Source organism: Lithobates pipiens, unplaced genomic scaffold (assembly GCF_037356315.1).
Source record: "Lithobates pipiens isolate NorthernLeopardFrog02 unplaced genomic scaffold, aLitPip1_a1.2 Scaffold_22, whole genome shotgun sequence".
Classification (NCBI taxonomy): domain Eukaryota; kingdom Metazoa; phylum Chordata; class Amphibia; order Anura; family Ranidae; genus Lithobates; species Lithobates pipiens.
Window position 1 is genome coordinate 302,961,550 of NW_027507784.1, and position 25,453 is coordinate 302,987,002.

General features: G+C 43.8%; 1 protein-coding gene across 3 annotated transcripts in view; it reads right to left on the reverse strand.

Moving 5' to 3' along the window:
• The window catches only part of CLUAP1 (clusterin associated protein 1), a 228,223-nt gene that overhangs the window by 148,826 nt on the left and 53,944 nt on the right, over positions 1–25,453 (reverse strand). For all 3 annotated transcript variants that reach the window (XM_077449275.1, XM_077449276.1, XM_077449273.1), the window contains exons 4-5: positions 3,742–3,921; positions 1,194–1,289 (exon numbers count right to left, since the gene is read on the reverse strand). In XM_077449275.1, coding sequence (XP_077305401.1) covers positions 1,194–1,289; positions 3,742–3,921 — 276 coding nt within the window. The remainder of the gene's footprint in view (positions 1–1,193; positions 1,290–3,741; positions 3,922–25,453) is intronic.

The following is a 25,453-nucleotide window of genomic DNA, read 5'->3' on the forward strand; positions in this document are numbered from 1 at the left end:
CGATCATGCATTGGGCCGAGGGAAACCTAGAGTCTGTTTCAGCGGTCCATCTAAAGGGGGTGGACAACCACCTGGCGGACTTTCTGAGTCGACACCGGGTGTACGAATCAGAATGGTCCCTGAACAGGGACAGGGACAGCCAGATGCATTAGCGAGCTTCAGGCACTTTCGGTGAAAGAGCCATTTTTGCTAATTTTTGAAGACAGGCTGGTGTTGCGCACGGACCCTGGCTTTTTACCCAAAGTAGTGACAAAGTTCCACAGAACGCAGGAAATTGTTTTACCTTCTTTCTGTGGGTCCCCCACTAATCCTACAGGAGGTAGAGTTTCACCAACTGGATGTGAGAGCCTGTGTCTTACAGTATCTGGAGATGTCGAGAAGCATTAGAAAGTCAAATGCATTATTTATTTTACATGCGGGTAAAAAAATTGGGGTCACAAGCTTCAAAGAATACAATTGCAAGATGGATCAAACAAGCTATTGTAGAAGCTTACAAAGTGATGAAAATGGAATGTCCTTTTTCCCCCCATGGCTCGCGCTACATGGGCACTATCGACCTCTTGGGCAGAGCAAGCTGGAGCGACACCAGAACAAATTTGTCGAGCAGCAACTTGGTCAAGCTACTCAACGTTTATGAAGCATTACAGATTGAACCTTATCTCAGCACAAGATCAGGCGTTTGGGAGAAAGGTCCTTAAAGCGGTAGTCCCCCCCAATCTGGTAAGTTCTCGTTGATCCTCTCTAGTGCTGTCCTGGACAGACGACTAGAGAAAACAAGAGTTAGACTTACCGGTAACTCTGTTTCTAGGAGTCATCCAGGACAGCATGGATTCCATATATGCTGTTATAATGCTGGACAAGTGTTTTTGTCGTTACAGAAGCCATTCCGGGAAGTTCTCGGTTATAAGACTGAAGGGGAAGGGACTGAGACCGCCCTTTAAAGATCTGGATTGTGTTTCCTGCCTCTGGAGATGGAGCCTATCTCTCTAGTGCTGTCCTGGACGACTCCTAGAAACAGAGTTACCGGTAAGTCTAACTTTTTTTTTTAGTACATGCTCTTTCCATGGTACACATTTTGCTGTGCAACAATATGTACAAGTAACACTTATGTTTGTTCGTAACACTTACTTTTTTTTAGCAGAAACGGGAGATATTGCTGCTACATAAACTAATAATTATACTGTCACACTTACTCGGAGATCAGCCTCTTTGCCCAGGATATCATACAGTGATGCTCCTTTGGAGGTGATTTCAGATGCAAGCTGTCTGGCCATCTTGAGGTCTGTGATCTGCAGAGGAAATGACACAAAAAAACAAGTGTGACCTCACTGCTGTCAGGGACTGCAATTCATCAGTTAAAGACACTCGAAGGTTATATGCAATAGGATAACCTTAACTAATTTTCTTCCATATTGGTATGTACTGCGATATTAACAGAATGAGAACATTGGAAAGTCTAATTACAGCGTTTACCTGCAGTGTTTGTGTGGGAATTCATCACTACTGTAGATTGACTATTGATTCTGACGTGCACTAATCTGTCACTAGACAACCTAAGAACTTCTGTACATAATTCTTACACGCTCTCATTGCATTCAGAAAAATACATTTTATTACACAGAACACACCATGTGATTTCATTTTTTTTTGTAAGGGATCTATAATGCCTGAACAAACATATTACAGATATTATGGGAAAATATTATGTGCAAATTACTATTATATTACAGACCTTGCTGTTGTGTAAAATCTTTGGACCTTCACAATTATGTTATAACCCAATGACAAATATGTATCATTGGATCCTCCCCGCCAGTTTCTTGTTCCCATTGGAAGAGTCACCTGACCCCAGAGGGGCATGTCAGACCACAATACCAGGAATGTCAGAACTCAGGAGTGAAGACATGTCATGCTGCTGAAGGGATGGAGTTAAAGTGGTTCTGCACCTTTAAAAAAAATATTAAAAGCCAGCAGCTACAAATATTGCAGCTGCTGACTTTTAATAAATTGACACTTACCTGTCCCAGGGTCCAGCAATGTCGGCGGCAGATGACGAGCGATCGCTCGTCTATCTGCTGCCCCGCCACCCTCTGTCAGGGAATCGGGAAGTGAAGCATTGCGGCTTCACTGCCCGGTTCCCTACTGCGCATGCGCGAGTCGCGCTGTGCATCTCTGCTGGTCCCCGCTGTATCCTGGGAACTGTGTGTTTCCCAGAACACTACGGGGGGCAGGGCATCTGCGGCAGTCTTGTCCCGGGAGTGGGTGCAGATACCTGGATTATCCAGGTAACTGCACCCCCCTCCCCCCTGAAAGGTGCCGATTGTGGCACCGGAGGGGGGGAGGGATCAGGTGAACGGAACTTCCACTTCAGGGTGGAGGACCGCTTTAAGCTTATATAACCATTAGGGATATACTTAAATGGACTATCTAGTTATAGGAAATGGTAAGGCTCCTTGCTGGTCTAATTTTTCAAGTGATGGACTAAAGCAAAAGTAAATCAAAGTAAATTCAATCATTTTTGAGAGAAGCATTGCTAGACCATCAACCTTCTTCCCATCAGGACATTGTCTGGGTCTTCACACTGGCTTAGAAATTGGCTGTGACACCATTAGTACTCTCTGATGATCTCCCACACCAAAATAAGAGCAGCAGCAGCATCTGAGAAAAGTCCACCGTTCACTAGAAGATCGCTGAAAACAAACACGTATAAAAAGACAACAGAAAATATATTTCTTCTCTGCAATTATGTGAAAATTTACTCTGAAAGCTTTTGGATGCAGAGACCATGTGAACCCTAAAGGTGACAGTCCAAATATATGACAGGGGACCAATTCAGTGCACAGAGAAGATGACATCAGAGGTGTGTTGGTATTTTCTGTAGACTAGGGCTGTCCTAGATAGGCACTTAAAGTGCCTATACAAATACCATACTGGTGACCCCACAACAGGGATAAAACTTTTTCGCAAAAGGGAGTTTAACAAGACTGGTAGCCACTCATTAACATTAGAAGAAAATAGGTTTCTACGTAGAGGGTTCTTTACTGTAAGAGCAGCAAGGGTGTGGAATTCCCTTCTATAGACGGTGGTCTCAGTGGGGAGCATCGATAGTTTCAAGAAACTATTAGATAAGCACCTGAACAACCGCAATATACAGGAATATACAATGGAATACTGACATATAATCACACACATAGGTTGGACTTGATGGACTTGTGTCTTTTTTCAACCTCACCTACTATGTAACTATGCAAGTATAACTAAAGGAAATTCTTTTTTTTAGTTGAGTGGAGATGGATTAGAACACCTGTCAGTTTTAAATGCATTCTGTACCACTGTTAGCGAGATTCACCCTCTCTATATGTCCTGTTTACCGTTATCATTAAAATTGAAAGTGAGAGTAAAAGAAAATCCCACATCTTGGGCTGTCCCCAGAAAAGTAATAGAGGGAAAATCTTTCAATGGGGAAACTAGATCTGGTGACCTGGGGGTCCCCAAGGAATTCCCTTAATTTGCAGGGATTTCCTCTCACTTCTTGTGTTGGCTATGGGACAGGAAGTAAAGGGAAATCTCTGCAGGGGGGCACAGATGACGGGAAAAAAAAAATCCGACAGGGGTTATAAATCTCCCTTGTGCTATCCCAAAAGAAAAAAAAAATTGCCTATAGTTCTACTTTAATCAACTAGCTGAAAATAGTATAAACCTTGTAAAAGAACAAGGGACAAACAGCAAATTATTACTGACCTTGTTTCCCAGGTCAAACTTGAAAGTGGACGTGTCTTCCTCCCCAGGCTGGATAGTGTCAATCCCTTTGGTTTTCATAGCGTTGTACAAAACCGTTGTTACCTTCAGCAGCTCCTTTACAGAATATCCATCTGCCTGGTACAGTTTCTTTGTGTTCAGCTTAATGTGGGCTTTGGTGGCCTGCAACAAAAAAACAGACTTGCACACTTTCTTCTGCACCAACCTATAGTTTATATAAGCCTTACATGGGTGACATTTTTATCATATTTTTTGTTTCTTTTAGAAAATACTGGTTTCTACTTTTTCATCCTTATCTAAATCTCAGTACTGCTATTCTACAGGAGGGATTCCTCCATCAGCACTGTCTGTGTTGATACAGAAATCAAGCAAATATCTTTTCTGCAACCCGTGGTTGCAGGAAAGAAATTTGCTCCGTGTATGGCCGGCCTTAATTTCTTCTTCATTGCCAGTAATTTATTTATTTTTTTTAATATTTTTTATTGAAAGGCTTGCATGGTGTACAGATAAAGCAGACATCTGGTAACAATGGCAAACATACATGTGTCGATTTACAGTCTACATCATACTAATAGAATTGTACACTGTGACCCACTGGACGCCAGAGGGTAACAAGCCCCTTTTTTATAACCATATTTGCAATTTCAAATTATACAGAAAAAAAAAACAGGTAAGTAACGGTGATTTTTAAACACCTTAATTGAAAACAACAGAGAAAAAATATATCAAGTCAAACAATTTTCCTTATGTTAGTCCAAGGGGACCATTGAAAACAGAAATTTGAGTATTTTCCTTCCATACTAGCCAGTAGCTGCTCATGTTTATACGTTTCATCAATTTTTCTGACCAATTCCCCCCTGCCAGGGGGACAGGGGGTTTTCCAATATTTTGCTATCAGTAGTCTAGCTGTAGACAGTATCTGGACTACTATCAATCTCAAGGAAGGTGGATATTGATCAATAGTTAAACTCAACAACGCCAACTCTGGGGATCCCACTCTGAGGATGCCAGTCACTTTGGAAACCAAGGAGAACACCCCTCTCCAAAAACCTCTGATGTGGGGGCATTCCCAAAGCATTCCCAAAGTGCCCACCCTACCACATCCTCTCCAGCAAGTATTTGAACTGCCCTGGGTAAATTTTGCCGTGATGAAAGGGGTATAATGCCACCTAAGTAGGATTTTTTGGGAGACTTCCCAGTGCGTTACCGATCTGATGTATCTGCCGTTACTTTTAATGGCCTTCCTCCACTGATCGTCCGTGAACTTCACAGAGAGTTCGTTTTCCCATTTATGAAGGGGGGAGGATTTCACAAAGCAGCTCTTATTTTGCAGTAAATTATAAAATAAAGAAATTCCCCCTTTAACTTTAGACACATCAGACCAGAACGCCCACGCTTGACGCGGAACTGAAATGACTGAACCCTGGTGCTGAGACAGGAACGAGACTAATCGTAAATAAGTAAAATATTCCGACCCAGGGAGTTCAAATTTATGCATAAGTGACTCAAAAGAAAGGGGCTTGCCATAGTCCAGCAAATCTGAGACCAATGTAATACCGGACTTCTCCCAAACCCTCAAATCCAAATCCGGGACGTAAGTGCATATGGATGTGAGGGGAATAGAGATGTCAATCGAAGGGTGGAGTAACGCCCCATCCCTCACAAAGCCTCTCCATGTGTCCAGAACAAGTTGCACTATGGGGAAAGCCGACTTATAAGTCTTGGTGGTAAAGGAGGAAGCCAGTAGTGTGGAGTATGGCGTACCGGGCAGAAGCCAAGAGCCCTCAATCGAGGCCCACTGCTTCTCCACCGGAGGGCATATCCAAAATTTCATTTGGTCTAGTAAACTCGCCACATAATAGTCTCTTAAAATAGGCAAACCCATACCACCAATCTCTTTCTTCCTGAGTAGATAAGAATATGAGCATCTGGGTTTTTTGTCCCCCCAAACGAATTTATGTAGCTGCTTTTGGGCTGAAGTAAAGAACGACATAGGGATAGCAATTGGCAAGGCCCTAAAGTAGTACAGTAACTTTGGAAGAATTAGCATTTTATAGGCCGCCAATCTGCCCATCCATGATAAGTAGAACTGTTTCAGCCTTATGAGTTCCTGTTGTATAGATGATATAAGGGGCAGAAAATTAACCTTAAAAGTGTTAGTACTAGGCGATATTAAATGTATTCCCAGGTATTGGATGGGGTCAACAGACCAAGGGTATGGGAATCGCGTCGCCAGAAGCGATTTAGTTTGCTCAGTGACATTGATAGCTAAAATATTAGATTTTGAGGAATTCACTATGTAATATGATATTTTATTAAATTGTTCAAGAGTATCATGTACTGCTTGTAGTGAGGAAGAAGGGTGTTTTAGGGTTAAAATAACGTCATCTGCAAATAACGTGATAGAAGGTGTATGTTTGGGTGTCGTAATATCTGCTATTTGGGGATGCGTGCGGATCGTTTCTGCCAGGGGTTCCATCAGAAGGGCAAAGATCAGGGGTGACAACGGACACCCCTGACGAGTGCCATTTGTGATGTGAAATGAGTCGGAAAACATGCCTTCAGTATAGACCATGCCTGAGGGAGTTGAGTATAAAGCAGAGATGGCCGAATTGATAGTTCCCAAGATACCAAATTTATCAAGCACCTGACCCAAATACCCCCAGTGGACCCTATCAAAAGCCTTCTCTGCATCTAATGTTAGAAGCAGAGAAGGGGCACCAGACGTTTCTGCTGCATGGATTAAATTAAGGATCCTCCTGGTTGCATCCGGCGCTTGGCGCCCCGGGATAAAACCAACCTGATAATTTCTGATCAGTGTGGATAGAATACTCGATAGCCGATTTGCCAAAATTTTTGCAAAGACCTTCAGGTCCACATTTAACAAAGATATAGGCCTGAAGTTCTGAGGTTTATCTAGAGGTTTACCCGGTTTTGGGAGTGTCACAATTGTGGCGGAAAGCATTTCCGACGGGAATGAGGAGTCTACGGTGGCTTTCCTAAAGGTGTCAAGAAGGTACCTACCCAGAATTGGGTGGAATGCCCTATAATATTCCACCGAGAATCCGTCAGGGCCTGGGGATTTATTTAAAGGCATGGCCAGAATCGTTTTAGATAGCTCACTCAAGGAAATCGGTTCATTTAAAGCATCCAGTTGTGGTTGGGTTATCTTAGGGAGAGAAATTTTCTCCAAGAATTCTTGTATCACAGCAGGGGAAGGTTGAGAAATGGACGAATCGTCCTATAAATTGTAGAGGGCGTTGTAGTAATCTCTAAATGCGTTCGCAATATCCTTAGGGTTGGACAATTTAGAACCAGTGATAGGGTGGTAAATAAAGGGATTTTCTGTTGTACCGATCTCTCTTTTATTTGCCTGGCTAGAAGTTTTCCCGCACGATTGCCCTGTTGATAGAACCTAGCTTTCCAATTTGCAAGTGACCGATTCTGTCGTGAAATCAACAATAGACGTAACTCGTGTCTCAAATTATCGAATTGGTTGCTTATAGAGGGATCTGGGGTTTGTTTGTTCACTGAGTCCAATTGCTCTATTTGGGAGATAAGGGATTGCACCTTCAAGTTAGATTGTTTTCTGGCCGAGCTACTCATTTTAATGAGGATGCCCCTCACAAAAGCCTTGTGAGAGTTCCATAGGATGAAAGGGTCTGACACCGACGGGGCATTGAGCTCGAAAAAACTACTCAGTTCAGCTGCGATTTCTGCCTTACATTTCGGGTGAGAAAATAAAAATGTGTAGTTTTTCCATCTATTTGCCCTCGTTTCTGTGCGCCACCCCTCCACCACAATGGATATCGGAGCATGGTCCGACCACGTGATATTATGGATAGATGATGAACTGACTTTCTGAAGTAAGAATTTATCGAGTAAAAAAACGTCTATTCTTGAGTAAGATTTATGTACAGTAGAACAGTAAGAATAGTCGCGTTCTGTGGAGTGCTGACACCTCCACACATCGAACAAACTTTCTGAGGCCATGAAGCGCGCAAGGGAAATCCTGTCTCTTGCTCTAGGAGGGCTCGGAGAAACATCTAAAGATTGATTGGGGATGGCATTGAAATCCCCGCACAAAATCAGATACCCCTTGCGCACTGCATTCACCTTTTTCCACACCTTACGTAAAAAAGAGAGTTGCCTGGTGTTAGGCAGGTACACATTGATAAAGGTATAGACTACGTTGTTGATTTCCCCTATCAAAATAATATATCTACCAGACTGGTCAGATTCAACATGGATACATTTAAATGAGATTGAATTTTTTATCAAAATAGCCACTCCTCTGTTTCTTTTGTGCATTAGAATAATAAGCTATAGGATATTGGGTATTCTGGAGTTGCGGATGCTTGGAATTGCGGAAGTGCGTTTCCTGTAAACACAGGATGTCACTCCGCAATGTCTTCGCCTCTCTCCAAAGTAGCCCACGTTTCTGCGGGCTATTCAGCCCCCTGACATTGAATGAGGTAATCTTGAAGCCCATCTTGCAAAGCTCCGGGGTAGGAGTCTGCTCAACGGGTCGGATTGACAACAACCAATATCAAAAATATCAAACCTCACAAAATTAGTATTGGTCTGAGCCAAGGAATTTGCACCCAAAAAGGAAAAAACAAACAGAAAAACAGAACAAAATAAATGAAAGACAACCCGTCAGGGTAAGTGGTCCCCAGGAGTAGTACTGCATATAGGTGTATGAATAGTCCGTTGGCCTACTATAGAGGAGTCACGTAGGAATGGTCCACACTTTGCGCACCAGAGAGTGCGTAATCAAAAACAATCAATAAAAAAATAACAAAAACAGGAAAAAAAAAACAGGAATAAAAACAGGTGATTCAAAGAATCTGTAGGGAGAATACCCTTAAACAACGGAGGGCTTATAGAGAGCTAGAAATTCCACCAAGTTCCGGAGCTCTATATTGAAATACTATAATGAGTACCTGGGTCATCACTTTGTGCTGGGCCTGGACCAAGTGGGGGAACCTGGACGTGGGGACGAACCCGCAGAATGGGCATCTTCTTCCCTTGGAAAAATACGCCAGTCACTCAGGAGACGAATGCCTTCTTCCACTGTTTTGATTGTGAAAGTTTTCCCCTCATTGGAGACCAGAAGTTTAGCCGGGTATGCCCACTTGTAGGGAATGCGATGATTCCGTAAAGGTTTCGTAATAGTCGCCATGTTTCGTCGCCTTTGCATTGTGAAAGTAGACAGGTCAGGGAAGAAGGACAAACCGTGTGCTGATTCTGGTATGTTTTCAGGGTTCCTTACTTGCAAAAGGAATTTGTCCTTGGTCTGAAAAAAGTGAATTCTGGCAATCGTATCTCTTGGCAAGTGATCCAGAATATGTCTGGGCTTGGGTAGCCTGTGGATCCGATCAATAGCAAGATCATTCACAGAGGCTTCCGGTAAAGCGTCCTGCAGAATTTTTTGGAAGTGAGCTTGCAAATCTGCTGGTTTGACCGATTCTGGGATCCCGCAAATCTTTATGTTATTTCTCCTTGAGCGGTCTTCAAGGTCGGCCAGTTTTTCTTTCATCAAAATAAGCTCATCATCTCTCTCGTTATGAGCATCGATAACTTCATTAATAGTTCCTGCAAATTCGCTCATTTTGTGTTCTATATGAGAGACCCTGTCTCCCACTGCTTTGACCTCTGCTTTAAAACTACTTGCAAGAGACAGTATGTCAGCGTGTAGCGTGCTGCGAAGAAATACCAGCATGTCCTTTAGTGTGGTGTCAATCACAGGTTGATTACTGGTGGGAAATTCCAAGATGGAGTCCTGGAGTTCTCTGGTGTCGTTCAGGGAAGGATTACCAAAATCCTCCTCCTCCCTCTCCTGCATATGTGGTTGTTTCTCTTTCACTGGGCTGGAGGTGGAGGATGCCGCTGGTGAAACGAGCTTATCCCCCGGGGAAGATCCTGAGCGGGGCTGCCTATACTCAGTGTTGGGGGAATGCTCCTCTGCCTGTTTGCCACGTTCCCTGACATGCTGCTTACCGGCGCCATCTTGGGCCTGTACACTGCGGGGCTGGCGGTAGAAGTCCGTCATCCTGCTCAGCCGTTTTGCCTCTTTTCTGCGGCGGGACATGATCTCCTCGTTCGCCCGATCCCGGAGAGGTAAAAATCGCTGTAAAACGATGCCCAGGTGTGCGGTGTTAAGCTCCGGAATGTTGCGGTGGACGGAGCTCTCCAACTACGCGGCCATACTCCACGGCTGCCGGCCACGCCCCTCCATTGCCAGTAATTTAATATACCGTATTTATCGACGTATAACACACACTTTTTTCCCCTTAAAATCAGGGGGAAATCGTGGGTGCGTGTTATACGTTGATCCCCACCGATCTCCTCTGATTGTGAGGAGAGTAGCGAGCACCGGCGATATACAGAAAGCCGAGTGTACTCGGCTAGACTCGGCTCCTCTCGCAGTCCCGCTCCTGACTGTGAGCAGAGCCGAGTCTAGCCGAGTACACTCGGCTTTCTGTATGTCGGCGGCGCTCGCTCCTCTCCTTTCGCAATCAATGGAGATGGGCGGGACTGCGAGAGGAGCCGAGTCTAGCCGAGTAAACTCGGCTTTATGTATGTCGGTGGCGCTCGCTCCTCTCCGCTCAGTCAGCGGAGTTCGGCGCCAATTTTAAATAATCAGCGACTGGGCAATGCTGATTATAAAGGCACTGGGCAAGGCTGCAGATGGACACTGGGCACGGCTGCAATGATGGACAAGGCTGCAATGATGGACAAGGCTGCAGATGGACACTGATAAGGCTGCATTGATGACCATTTAAATGTAAGTTTTTTTTCCTTATAGTTCCCTCCTAAAAGTTTTGTTCCTTAAAATTCCCTCCTATTACTTGGGGTGCGTGTTATACGCCGATAAATACAGTACTCATTTTAACTAGCGTAAACATGCTTATAGACGAGTAAATTGGTGTATGCAAGTAAATTACTGCACTCCAATTTAAAAAAATTATTTTACTGTCCTGTACTCAACGCTGTATTACTGATCTTTACTCAGCTGTGTGAAATGTCCTAAAAGTACATTAACAATTGAAAAATTATATGAGATTTTAGCAAATGGGTTTTCATTAACATACAAATGTTCACGTGAAAATAATGTGCTGGATCCAATCAAGGAACTTCAGAGAAAGAGAAGCAGTCAATGATCAAATGTACACGGACAGCACATGCAAGGAGCCCCCATTTGCAAACTGTCATTCCAGCACCAACTATTAGTCATTTAACTACTGGCATACCATTTGCCCTTACGCACCTTCCCGGAAAATTCATGAGTCCCTTGCAGCCGAGAAAAGGCTATGTATTGCAAAATCTGGTGGTCTCTCTGAATGTCCCAGATATGTTAGACCACGGAATACCACATTAGAGTGGTGTGCAGCCTTGACTACCATGGTACCATGGTATCCACCTCTCTTAGAAAACATCTCCCAGCTGTATGTGTTTTACAGGAAACTCATATGAAGTCAGATAATTTGTCATGTGTGGGATTTGTGTGGGTAGGATGGGCGCATCACTCTATTCACACTTCATATTCTAGGGCAGTGATTCTCAACTAGGGTTCCTCCAGAGGTTGCTAGGGGTTCTTTCAGCATTGGGCAATTTCTGCCTCTCAGATAAGTTCCCACTAACACCATTGATCTTTTTAGCTATCTGTAAGGAGGTAATTCTTCCCAATGACCACAAGTGTAAGGACCATTCCTCTCACTGACCATCACACTAATGTATCATGAGTTGTAGATTTCAAATTTTTAGCAGGGGTTTCTCCAGACCGGAGAACTATTTCAAGGGTTCCTTTGTGTTGAAAAGGTTGAGAAAGGCTGTTCTAGGGGGTAGAGCGTACTTCCCCTCTCATACCAAAATTGCGTCTGAAATCGCGGCTTATTGGCAGAGAAACGCAAATTACTCTGATTTGAATGCCACTTGGGATGCATTCAAAGCATTCCTAAGGGGACTATTATATCGGAGGTTAATGCCATTATATGTAATACATCTGCCCAGAGGGAGCAGGCTGATCAGCTGGTGAGACGCCTAGAGGTGGAGTACATTGCCAATTTGGGGGAGAGTTCTCGGGAGAGTGTCGCGCTAAAAAAATAAATATGATAAATGTGCAAAAAAGAAAGTCTCTGTACAAAAAATATAAACTTATACTTGGTTATCGGGTTGCCCCAATACTCATTAATATATATATATATATATATATATATATATATATATATATATATATATATATATATATATATACACACACACACACACACACACACAGTGCCTTGCGAAAGTATTCGGCCCCCTTGAACTTTTCAACCTTTTGCCACATTTCAGGCTTCAAACATAAAGATATAAAATTTTAATTTTTTGTGAAGAATCACCAACAAGTGGGACACAATTGTGAAGTGGAACAAAATCTATTGGATATTTTAAACTTTTTTAGTAAATAAAAAACTGAAAAGTGGTGCGTGCAAAATTATTCGGCACCTTTACTTTCAGTGCAGCAAACTCACTCCAGAAGTTCAGCGAGGATCTCTGAATGATCCAATGTTGTCCTCATTGACTGATGGTGATAAATAGAATCCACCTGTGTGTAATCAAGTCTCTGTATAAATGCACCTGCTCTGTGATAGTCCCAGGGTTCTGTTGAAAGCGCAGAGAGCATCATGAAGACCAAGGAACACACCAGGCAGGTCCGTAATACTGTTGTGGAGAAGTTTTAAAGCCGGATTTGGATACAAAAAGATTTCCCAAGCTTTAAATATCCCAAGGAGCACTGTGCAAGCGATCATTTTGAAATGGAAGGAGTATCAGACCACTGCAAATCTACCAAGACCTGGCCGTCCCTCTAAACTTTCAGCTCAGACAAGGAGAAGACTGATCAGAGATGCAGCCAAGAGGCCCATGATCACTCTGGATGAACTACAGCTGAGGTGGGAGAGTCTGTCCATAGGACAACAATCAGTCGTACACTGCACAAATCTGGCCTTTATGGAAGAGTGGCAAGAAGAAAGCCATTTCTCAAAGATATCCATAAAAAGTCTCGTCTAAAGTTTGCCACAAGCCACCTGGGAGACACACCAAACATGTGGAAGAAGGTGCTCTGGTCAGATGAAACCAAAATCAAACTTTTTGCCCACAATGCAAAACGATATGCTTGGCGTAAAAGCAACACAGCTCATCACCCTCAACACACCATCCCCACTGTCAAACATGGTGGTGGCAGCATCATGGTTTGGGCCTGCTTTTCTTCAGCAGGGACAGGGAAGATGGTTAAAATTGAGGGGAAGATGGATGCAGCCAAATACAGGACCATTCTGGATGAAAACCTGTTGGAGTCTGCAAAAGACCTGAAACTGGGACGGAGATTTATCTTCCAACAAGACAATGATCCCAAACATACAGCAAAATCTACAAAGGAATGGTTCACAAATAAACGTATCCAGGTGTTAGAATGGCCAAGTCAAAGTCCAGACCTGAATTCAATCGAGAATCTGTGGAAAGAGCTGAAAACTGCTGTTCACGAACGCTCTCCATCCAACCTCACTGAGCTCGAGCTGTTTTGCAAGGAAGAATGGGCAAGAATTTCAGTCTCTCGATGTGCAAAACTGATAGAGACATACCCCAAGCGACTTGCAGCTGTAATCGCAGCAAAAGGTGGCTCTACAAAGTATTAACGCAAGGGGGCCGAATAATTTTGCACGCCCCACTTTTCATTTTTTTTATTAGTTAAAAAAGTTTAAAATATCCAATAGATTTCGTTCCACTTCACAATTGTGTCCCACTTGTTGGTGATTCTTCACAAAAAATAAAATTTTTATATCTTTATGTTTGAAGCCTGAAATGTGGCAAAAGGTTGAAAAGTTCAAGGGGGCCGAATACTTTCGCAAGGCACTGTGTATGTATATATATATTATTTATTTATATATATATATATATATATATATATATATATATATATATATATATATATATATATATATATATATATATATATATATATATATAAATGAATATTACACGTGAAAAAGAGATTTAAAAAAAAAAGGAAAATTATTTGTCAAAGTCCTCCAGTGAAAATTGGTGCAATATCTGTATGAGGAACCATCAACAGTCCCCCTCAGCGGGAAGAGTGATGGCAAATATCTTCCAGAAAATCTCAGTTTCTTTGAGTCTTTGAGTTTCTTCGACGCAAAGAAACTGAGATTTTTCTGACAGGGTTGGCACAGAATAACTACAGCAAAGAATAATATATATACTTGACAGTGTGATCTGCTGTATTGATTGGAGGATATTTGACATCGGGTTTGGCCTTGGAGGAGTTTCTGTACCAACCAGTTCCACGCTTCATGGTTCCCTGGAGGCCACCTAATCGTTTTTGTATTAAAGCCGCTTCGACCCTTCGGGCATATGTCCGTTTGGGTCACAGGCGTCTGGTAAGCCTCAAACTTGTTCCAGGTGGTGGTGTTCACATAAGGGTGTACTGTGCACTTTTTGGATTTTCTGGAAGATATTTGCCATCACTCTTCACACTGAGGGGGACTGTTGATGGTTCCTCATAAAGATATTGCACCAATTTTCACTGGAGGACTTTGACAAATAATTTTCCTTTTTTAATCTCCTTTTCACGTGTAATATTCATATATATACACATTTAGACCCCTTTCACACCAGGGCGTTTTGCAGGCGCTATAGCGTTAGAAATAGTGCCTGCAATCCGCCCTAAAGAAGCTGCACCATTGTGTGTAGTGTGAAAGCCCAGAGGGCTTTCACACTGCAGCGGTGCGCTGGCAGGACGTCAGAAAAAAGTCCTGCCAGCAGCTTCTTTGGAGCGGTGAAGGAGCGGTGTGTTTACCGCTCCTCCACCGCTGCTCCCCATTGAAATCAATGGGGCAGCGCTGTAATGCCGCCGGCAAAACGCCGCTATTGTGGCGTATTGCCTGCGGTTTTAACCCTTTCGCAGCCGCTAGCGGGGGTAAAAGCGCCCCGCTAGTGGCCGAAATGCGCCGCAAATCCGGCGGTAAAACGCCGCTAAAAATAGCGGCGTTTTACCACCGACGCAAAGGGCGGTGTGGTGTGAAAGGGGTCTTAATGAGTATTGGGGCAACCCGATAACCAAGTATAAGTTTATATTTTTTGTACAGAGACTTTTTTGCACATTTATCATATTTATTTTTTTAGCGCGACACTTTCTTTATATTGATTGTACTAGAAATTTCCACTTTTAGTGTGTCAGCGGCTGGCTTGCTAGAGATAGCGCAGTGTTTTTTTGTATTTTTTGAGAGTTCTGGGGAGGCATGGATAGCTGCCCAGGATGCAATCAAATTGATGCCTCCAAAGCTGATAGGAAAATGTTTTTCAATAAGATGGCATTTTATGAGGAAGGGGAACAGACGGGTAAACTTTTGGCCAAAATAGTACACTCGCAACAATTATAACCATCTATCGGGGCCCTATACAATAAAATGGGAAGTAAATACCCCATACTTGATTATGCAGGCATTGGTAGACTTTTAGTCGAACCCTACCAATCCAAAACAGACACACTCGCCAGGGGAGGTATGGGAGTTTGAACAAGGGATTGAGTTACCTTGTTTAACGGAGCCCCAGATCGATTCCTTAGAAACTCCCATCACTATTGAGGAGATGCTGACTGTAACTAACTCCTTCCCCAACTCCAAGGCACCGGGAGATGAAGGCATCCCGATGGAGGTGTACAAGCAATATGCGGATATAATACTACCACAACTGCTCCGGACCCTAAACTCAGCTAGGGAGTCCCAACAACTCCCGGATTCTATGAGACAGGCCAGCATAGTCTTACTGCTTAAGCCAGGGAAGAGCTCAGTGGACCCGGGCTCATATAAGCCAATTTCACGCTTACAGAACAACATAAAAATCCTTGCAAAATTACTGTCCTTGAGACTTAATAAGGTAATATCAATTATACACCCAGACAAGTCCGGCTTTATACCAGAAAGGTCCACGGCCATTAATCTTTGCTGGCAATTCCTCAACATACAATCCCAATATTACTGGGAATACTGGGAATAGGCCGTTGCTGTCACTGGATGCCTACAAGGCATTTGACAGTATTGAGTGGCAATATCTTTGGGCCACTCTGACCAAATTTGGGTTCGGACCAGTGTTCCTCTCCTGGGTACAACTCTTATACAATTCCCCCTCTGCGGTAATTAGAGAAGCGGGCCAAGTGTCCTCTCCCTTCCCACTACATAGAGGGACTCGACAGGGCTGCCCCCTGTCCCCCTTACATTTTGCCATTGCCATAGAGCCCATGGCAGCCTTAGTATGCTCCAACCCTTTAATAACTGGTTTAAATATGGACAAATACACAAAAAACGTATGTTTTAGGCCGATGCCGCTATGTTACTATTGGGAGATACATCGGGGTCACCTGTAGAGGCCATGTCAGTTGTTAAAAAATTTGGGTCGTTCTCGGGTCTAGTGATTAATTGGAACAAATCAACGATCACGATGTTGGACTCTGCATCTACACAGGGCCCCACACTGCATGATATCCTGGTATCAACAAAATTTTAATACTTGGGAGTTTGGGTCACTTCACAACCCTGTGAGTATGTATCTCTTAACCTCTCTCCATTATTAGGCCAGATCAGGGACAAATCTAAAATATGGTCAAAACTAAAAATATCACTGGTTAGTAAAGAGTTAACATCACCAAAATGATTTTCATGCCACAGCTTATATACATCCTGCATAAAACCCCTATGGTAGTCCCACTTAAAATATTTAGGTTCATTAATTCCCTATTTTGGGCTTTCCTCTGGCTAAATAAACCCCCTAGGATTAGATTGGAACAGCTTCAGAAACCTAAAGACACAGAAGGATTGGCCCTTCCCAACCCATGGTTATATTACTTAGCTGCCCAACTACAACATATTGCCCGAGCCATACCTGGTGGATCTGATACAGGGGGAGGGGGTGGGGATCCTACAAAAGCCCTTTTATGGCATACCACGGGCTCACACAGTGTGGTAATGGGGCTCGAGGCTCTATAGCTTGCCAAGTCAAACAGGCTCTTCCCCAGATATGCATTGATCCAAAAAATTTGGAATAAAACTCGCCAACTACAGGATATCAATGACTTTACAGGGCATAGCCCTATATGGAACAATCAGTATTACGGGGTGTTGCGTCTTCTGACTTGTGCAGAGCAATGGATGGTGTTACCCACTTGGCTCACATTTTTTCTAATGGCAGTCTGCTCCCAATCCCCCAATCCCCCAATCAATGTATTTCCTTATTTACAGCTACAACATGCAGTCAAGGCACAAGCAGGAAATAATCTTGGGATACAATCCCCTGCCCCTATCTTCCACTATATGGCAGAGGTGTTCCACTTTAAGGGTTTCATATCTAGCTCATACGCTATGCTACTATCCATATTCTTAACCGGCTTTCCCACTAAAGTGACACCCTCATTGGAAAGACACGTGGGCGCTTTTGAGGAAGACCAATGGGCGGAGGCCCTACAGGCAATACAGGGGTGCTCACTTAATATGGCACACTGACTGTCACAGTTATATATTGTGCTGAGGGTCCACCTCACACCTGTTAGGCTGCATAAGATGGGCATCAGTGAAAGCGCAAAATTGCACCAGGTGTGCTAGAGACCACGAGGACCTCATTCGTGTATTGTGGCGGTGCCCCAACTTACACCTACACTGGAGGGTGGGTTCTCAAAACCATAAATGAAGCATTCATGGTCAATGCAGAACTACAGGACTGACTCAGTAGGGTATGTTTCGGACCTCTGAAATGAGACCGCTGCTTTCACACACAGAGAGCAAGGGTTCCGAGCCGCAGCTGCTTGTAGGGCAGGTGGTTGATACTCCCGCCATGTTCCACTCCACGTTGGGCACCAAGGAAGGGTCATATATGAGGGGCCTGTCCTGGGGTGGATTCCTCTGGGCTATGCTGGGCACTTTGTACAGGGTCACTGCCTCCCACATGGGATACTTTTACTTGAGCCACACTCATGACCCGATAGCAAACATGAACAAACTCTAATAAACTCTCTTGATGTCTTATACACCAATACAGTCACTTGTGCATTTAGGAGGGACATGCTGAGCCAATGCTCTCTCCATCTGTCCGGCATGTCATCGCTACCTCACTCCCAGTAACAGCATGGGGTCCAGCTGTGCACCCAGCATGGACTCCATGCATGCACTTCCCTTAACTCTTTCTATTCCGTTACTATGTACAGGATGAGGTCCCTGGTGGTGCAGATCTGCTCCCATTGCTATGGGAGATGGATTGTGGCCAAAGGGGGTAAGTTCAGGCCAGGCAAAGGCAAAGTTTCAAAAGCTTTACTTAAATAATGCAGCATGATGAATTTCACAAGATAGAAGTTCAATATAAAGTGCTGTCTTTTCTCTAACCCCTAATCCCTAACTCAGGCTTACTACAGCCCCAGTATACCTGCTCAGGGTAAGTCCATAATTGGATGAGTTCATAGTGGGTTTAACTCCAATTTCTGCAATTTTCTGGTCCTCCAGGCTCCGATAACAGCATAGCAGCTTTCCAACCCTCGCATTCCTGGGCTCCATCCAACTCTGGCTGTTCCCTTTCTTTTATAATAGATGTAACCAGTGGGCCAGACCCAGCAAAGCCCACCAAGCAGAAAACCCAGGAACACAACTTCCCAACTGGGACAAAGTAAACAGGCAGCCACAACCTCTACCTGCCTACACGCTTGCAGAGGAAAAGCTTTTCTGCTGTGGCTGCTTTAGAAATAATGAACTATAAGACATTGAAACATTTTTGTTTTGATCTAAAGGTTCAGTTTAGCTTAAAGTGTCTGTTAAGCCACAGAGTGTCATTTCTACAATCCCCTATATTACATTAACTGATGTGCCCAGTGTATGTGGTTTTGTAAAAATAAGCCGTTCTATACTGCATTTCCGAGCGCCACTCACGTGACTGGCCACCTCTCTCCTCTCCCAGTCTGACAACTAAAGTGGGAGGGTCCGAGAAACCCCCACTGACGTCAGCTGGGAGGACGAGAGAGAAGGCCAGTCACATGGGGGCTGAGCAGCGCTCAGGAATACAGTATAGAACGGCTTATTTTTACAAAACCACATACACTGGGCACGTCAGTTAACGTAATGGAGGGGATTGTAGAAATTAACTGACAATTGTGCGGTCGTGCAGTGAAGGGGTTAACACTAGGGGGCGATCCAGGTTCTAACTGTGTTCCCTGGGAGGCGATTCTAACTGAAGGGGAAGGGGACTGTCTAGAGGAAGCGACGGATAGTGGTTCCTAGCTAAAAGGAACACATGATCTGTCACTCCGCTCAGAACAGAACAGGGAAGTGTGTGTTTAGAAATTGAACCATCAAAAGGACAGCGCATCAGAGAGACTCATAGTCTGATGTAAAAAGCATAACAACAATTTATTAAATAAAAAAAAAAAAAAAAAAAAAAACAGGCCGGTTGGCATGGTAACCCCCCTCGCTACGGAGCCTCCCACGTGACGAATAGTGACCCGCAAACCGCTCGGGCAAGCGAAGCGGAGCGCTGCGCTCCAAGCCTTCCGGATACACAAGGTGGACGCCACCTTGTGTCCAACTTGGACCAACACCCTCCAGCGCTTATTGCACCTCCGCCCCGGAGCACAGGAAGCACGATTGATCCTTTTACTTCCACTCCTCCAGCCCAGCATGACGGTGCCCCAGCCTTACAGTCCAACCATTCATAACAGTGAGTGACTTTGGGAACACAGTTCCAATCATTTATTTTCATTTGCATATGAACTCTACTGGTTCCCCCTGCCTCTGGAAGTTAACCACCTACAGCCCTTTTCACGTGCACAATAGACTACACTGGTAACACAGCCTTGCAGTCACCAACATCTCAAAGTCACAAATAGAAGGTACCAGGGCTAATTTGTCATCAAGCAACTGTTGTTTTATTGCCGTGATTGACTGATGAAAAGGTTTTAAGATCCCAAGAGGATCAAACGTCCTTTATTGAGTCTTTTGTTTTTTTTATTTAATAAATTGTTGTTATGCTTTTTACATCAGACTATGAGTCTCTCTGATGCGCTGTCCTTTTGATGGTTCAATTTCTGCTTTCTTCCACCAAGTCCAAAGTGGTCTAGCAGCTGCACATTGAGACTTTTTACAGGTCCTCCTCGAGACAACAATTAACTTAACATTTGGACAAAGCGTTCTCTACAAAAGGTTTTATTCATTTGTGCGCCAATAATTTTTGTTTTTAATACTGGAAGTGTGTGTTTACACACACTCATCCCCATTCTGTGTCTCCTGCTCACGATCGTTTGTGGCCGATAGTCATCGCGACAGTCGGCCATGAGCATCGGCACCCCCGCTGTGCCCTGCTATCCTGTTCCTGCGTGATCGTGCCGACCTCGCAGTATGATGACAGCGGCTGGTCGGCAAGTAGTTAAATTGTGAACAACCACCTTGTAAAACAAACCAGTTTAAAATAGAAGTGAAATGCAAAACATTTTTTGTATAGATATACATTTTTGTATAGATATGTAAAAAAAAAAAAAATTATATATATATATAATACTTTTTTTTCCCTTTTTTTAGAAGTGATTACATTTTCTCTGTTCTCAGCTGCATAAGAGCTAGGGGAGGAGAAGCAGCAACACAGTGAGCTTGCTAGTGAATGACTGTTCAGCGGGAGAGTATCAGGACAAGTCTGATTATTGGAGGAGAGCAGGCTGAGTTCCCAGCATAGCTAGAGAACTGATCATGTTGTGCTCTTCTGCTTAGTGTGGTCAGTTTTTAGCAGGAAAGCAGAGGGACTAGCAGGACCACTAGGGATTTCACACAAACTAAGCGATAGAAAGAGAACAGGATGTGGTTATAGATTGTAGGGCTTCTTCCCACTGATCTCCCGTAAGTTGGCCAAAGTCCTTCTCCCACGTAGACACTGCCCTACAGGGGTATGCCTGCAAGTGCCTTGTGAGTACTGCTGGAGTGCAGCATGTGGAATACCGGAGTGGGCGACAGTGCCCACCCTCCTGCATCCCCCTGCGCAGCAACAGCATGCCGGAGTTGAAGGTATGAGTACCACATGGTAGCGGGCAGGTTGAATTTGGCTTGTAATTCAGGGAAGGATAGCAATTTACCATCATCAAATATGTGGGATAGCAGAGTAACACCATGAGCACGCCATCTAGGCCCCTGCTGTAACTTAACCAGCTCCACATATGAGCTATTACCCTATATTGGGGTAAAATCCGTGAATCCTTGCACCCCCTGGAGTTGCCTGCCCTTATTCCATATTTTTTGTATTAGCAAAAGTGTTGGGGACTGTTTATTGGATTTCATGAACATTTGCACCTCCAGTCCCATCGGGATGGTCTCAGCTCCAGAGGCAAACAGCATCACCTGCGCGTATCTTGGGACATAGAGCCGACCAAATGCTGCAGCTGGGCCGCTATATAGTACAGCCAAGGGTTGGGAACCGCCAACCCTCCGCCATCCTTAGAATGCTGTAGTTGCTCCAGCCTAATCCTAGGGGGTTTGGTATTCCAAAGCAGTCACTGAAAGAGGGTGTTTACCACTCTGAAAATTTTAAGGTGTATTACTACTGGCGAGTTGTGTAAGTATAACAACTGGGGCATTAGAATCATTTTGGATTAGGTTGGCCTTGCCTGCCAGCAACATTTTAGGTTGTAACCGAGATAGTAAGGGATTAACATTTAGGGAGCAATAATCCCCGAGTCTGGACGAGATTTGTACACTCAAATATTTGAAGCTGGCAACCATGGGATGGGACAAGAGTCAGGAAGTTCCACCTCCCGGCCCTCATCCAGCAACATCAGGGCCGACTTAGACCAGTTTATAATCAAACCTGAATAGTGGTCAAACTGCGTTATTATGGACATTACCCCAGACAATGAGTGGCTGGGATCCCCTAGAAAGAGTAACATGTCATCCGCATACAACATCATTTTTTCATGCAGGACTCCATACTTGAACCCACAGATCCGGGAGCTGGCCCTCACCATGGCTGCCAGTGGTTCTATAGCTATTGCAAAGAGCAGGGGAGACAGCAGGCACCCCTGCCTCGTTCCCCTGCCCAGAGCAAAAGCAGGTAACATTCTGTCCGCCATTCTAATGGTCGCCTGTGGGGAAGCATAGAGCAACTTAACCCATGCAATAAACCGGTCCCCGAATCCAAACTTATCTAGTACTGCCCACAGGTACCTCCAGCTGATGCTGTCAAATACCTTGTTGGCATCTAGGGATAAGAGAGCCCTGTGACCCCCATTATCCACTTGTAGTTGCATGTTTATGAATGGCCTTGGATATAGCCTTGGATTTTTGTGGCATAAAACCAGCCTGATCTTGGTGAATAATGGATGATACCATCCTGTTGAACCGAAGCGCCAGGACCTAAGCAAGGATTTTTAAATCGCACTGAAGCAATGAAATGGGCCTGTAGGAGCCTGAGTCAATCGGATCCTTCCACGGCTTAAGTAAAAAAATCACTGTTAAAAACCTTTAACAGTTCTAGCAGTATTTGTTCACCAAATTGAGTGTATACCTTCATGGGGAGGCCATCCTTTCCAGGCACCTTACAAGTGGGGAAAGAGCAGGCCGCCATCTGAAGCTCCTCTAATGTAATCAGGGCCAGTACGTTATTTGTACATTGAAATCTAATCCCCTCTCAAGCATCTCTTCTCCAGAGAGAATAAGTTCAGTGCTCATAACCTTTTCTCTTAAGTAATATCCTCCAGACCCTTTATTAGCTTTGTTGCCCTTCTCTGGAGTCTCTGTAGTTACAGCACATCCTTCCCGAGGACTGGTGCTCAGAACTGGATGGAATACTCCAGGTGCGACCAGAGTCTAGAGTCTTGTAGAGTGGGAGAATTATCGTTTTATCTCTGGAGTTAATTCTCTTTTTTATGTATGGCAATATTCTGTTTGCTTTGCTTGCAGCAGCTTGGGCCAATCATCTACTATGACCCCCAGGTCCTTCTCCATCCTAGATTCCCCAGAGGTTCTCCCCCTAGTGAGTAGACTGCATTCATATTTTTGCCACCCAAATGCATTATTTTACATTAAACCTCATTTGCCATGTAGTTGCCCACCACATTAATTTGTTCAGATCTTTTTGTAAGGTTTCCACATCTTGTGGAGAAATTATTGCCCTGCTTAACTTTGTATCGTTTGCAAATATTGAAATTGAGCTGTTTATCCCATCCTCCAGATCGTTTGTGAATAAATTAAAAAGGATTGGTCCCAGTACAGAACTCTGGGGGACCCCCCGGCTTTCCACACTGGACCATTCCGAGTACTCTCTATTTATCACTACCCTCTTAATATTGTGTGGTACTTGTATACACATTATCTCTTCTGTTTTTAATATACACCTATTAGATTGATCTCTTTATTACTGCTCTTGCAAAATGAACTGTCAGGGCTGGGCTCAACCCTTCCTTCTCTGAGATGGCCACTCAGCTGCCGGCCAATTGCCATCTCTCATCTCTCTCCACAGTTACCCAGCTGTTGATTCTGCTCGTCAGTCCTGCCTACTTAAAGCCGTCCAGCTCACTTGATGTCTGCCTTCGCCTTTGTCAACATCACAGAGACTTTCTCCTGCATTCCTATTGAATACTTGCTCAGCTGATGTTCCTTCTGGCTCTTGATCTTGCTTGCTGTACTACTACGTTTATCTCTGGCTCTCTGACATTTGCTTGGCTGACCACCCAATCCGGTTACTGAGCTCGGGCTTTATTTGACTACGCTTACTCGGTCTACCTTATTATTATTATTAAACAAGTGTGATTTAACTTTACTTCTGTCTGGGTCTGATTCATGGTTCCTGATATGAACCAATAGTCACTAGCTTACTTTTTTCCTTCCGATGGAATTTTTTTAATGCGTTTGATGTAATACTTTATTGGTTTGTTCGTTGCTCTACTCGTTACATTTTTACTTGGTTATGTACTCATCCTGTTCATAAGTCGATATGTTTAGCTTTATTGCTATTTGAATATCGTACCACCAACCTTGTATGTCAATCTTTGTTATATTTAAAAAATATTAAACATATTTTCTGGGAAAAAGCATGGATCACAGTGCTTAGATTGCCTGTTTAACGCTTGCTTCTGGCAAGTGTACATTTCACCTGGGTTGTGGAGGGAGCACCTATTCCAGGGCTCGACAAAACCGGGGCGTCAGGTCGCATTTGCGACTAGAATTAGCGACCTGGTGCCTGGGGCAGCACAGCTGGGGGTATCCTGTCTCCACGGACCCCCCCGGCGTGATTGCGTCGGGCCGCGCCACCGGCGACCGGTAATTGAGCCCCCGGCTTTGAGGCCTTCTAGGATCCTATGGTTCCTTCTGGAATCTGGCGTCCTCTTGTGGTGGCCGTTGGAATTACAACCAGCAATGCTAATGGAGCTTCCCCTGCCTGTCAGCCTATCTCCTTCCCTTTACTCAGAACTCCTAAACATTATATATATATTTTATTCTAACACCCTAGAGAATAAAATGGTGGTCGTTGCAATACTGTCTGTCACACCGTATTTGCACAGCGGACTTACAAGCGCACTTTTTGGGGAAAATGTATTTAATAAAAAAAAAAAAAAATAAGACAACAGTAAAGTTAGCCCAATTTTTTTTTATATTGTGAAAGATAATGTTACGTCGAGTAAATCGATACCCAACATGCCATGCTTCAAAATTGCGCCCACTCATGGAATGGTGACAACTTTTACCCTTTAAAATCTCCATAGGCGACATTTAAAAAATTCTACAGGTTGCACTTTTTAAGTTACAGAGGAGGTCTGGAGCTAGAATTATTGCTCTCACTCTACCGATCGCAGCAATACCCCACATGTGTGGTTTGAACAACGCTTTCATATATGCGTTCGCTTCTGAACGCAAGCTTGGCGGGACAGGGCGCGTTTAAAATAATTTTTTTTTTCCTTATTTTAACTTTTATTTTTATTTTTTCACTGTTCTTTTAAAAAAAATAATAAATGTGTGTCACTTTTATTCCTATTACAAGGAATGTAAAAATCCCTTGTAATAGAAAAAACAGGTCCTCTTGTATATGAGATCTGGGGTAAGAGAGACCTCATCTCATATTTACACTAAAATGCAATTAAAAAAAAAATTGTCATTTGAAAAAAAAATGTCCCTGTAAGAGCTATGGGCAATGACTTGGAGACAGGTGGGGGGCTGGGGGCTATCTTCCCCTCACTCGTCTCCATGTTAGGCCAGGGACAGGTCCAGATCATCGTCACGGACCTGGCTCCTAACTTTTTTAGCTGGCTCCTAGATTCCAAGCAAATTTGTCAACCCCTGACCTATTCACTGTATAAGAAGAATCAATTCATTACACATGGTTTTCATGTGGTGTACTTAAGGGACTCTGGTGTGGATTGCGTAAATGTTATCTTTCCATATGATACATATACAGTGGTGTGAAAAAGTGTTTGCCCCCTTCCTCATTTCCTGTTCCTTTGCATGTTTGTCACACTTAAGTGTTTCGGAACATCAAACCAATTTAAACAATAGTCAAGGACAACACAAGTAAACACAAAATGCAATTTGTAAATGAAGGTGTTTATTATTAAAGGTGAAAAAAAATCAAAACCATCATGGCCCTGTGTGAAAAAGTGATTGCCCCCTAAACCTAATAACTGGTT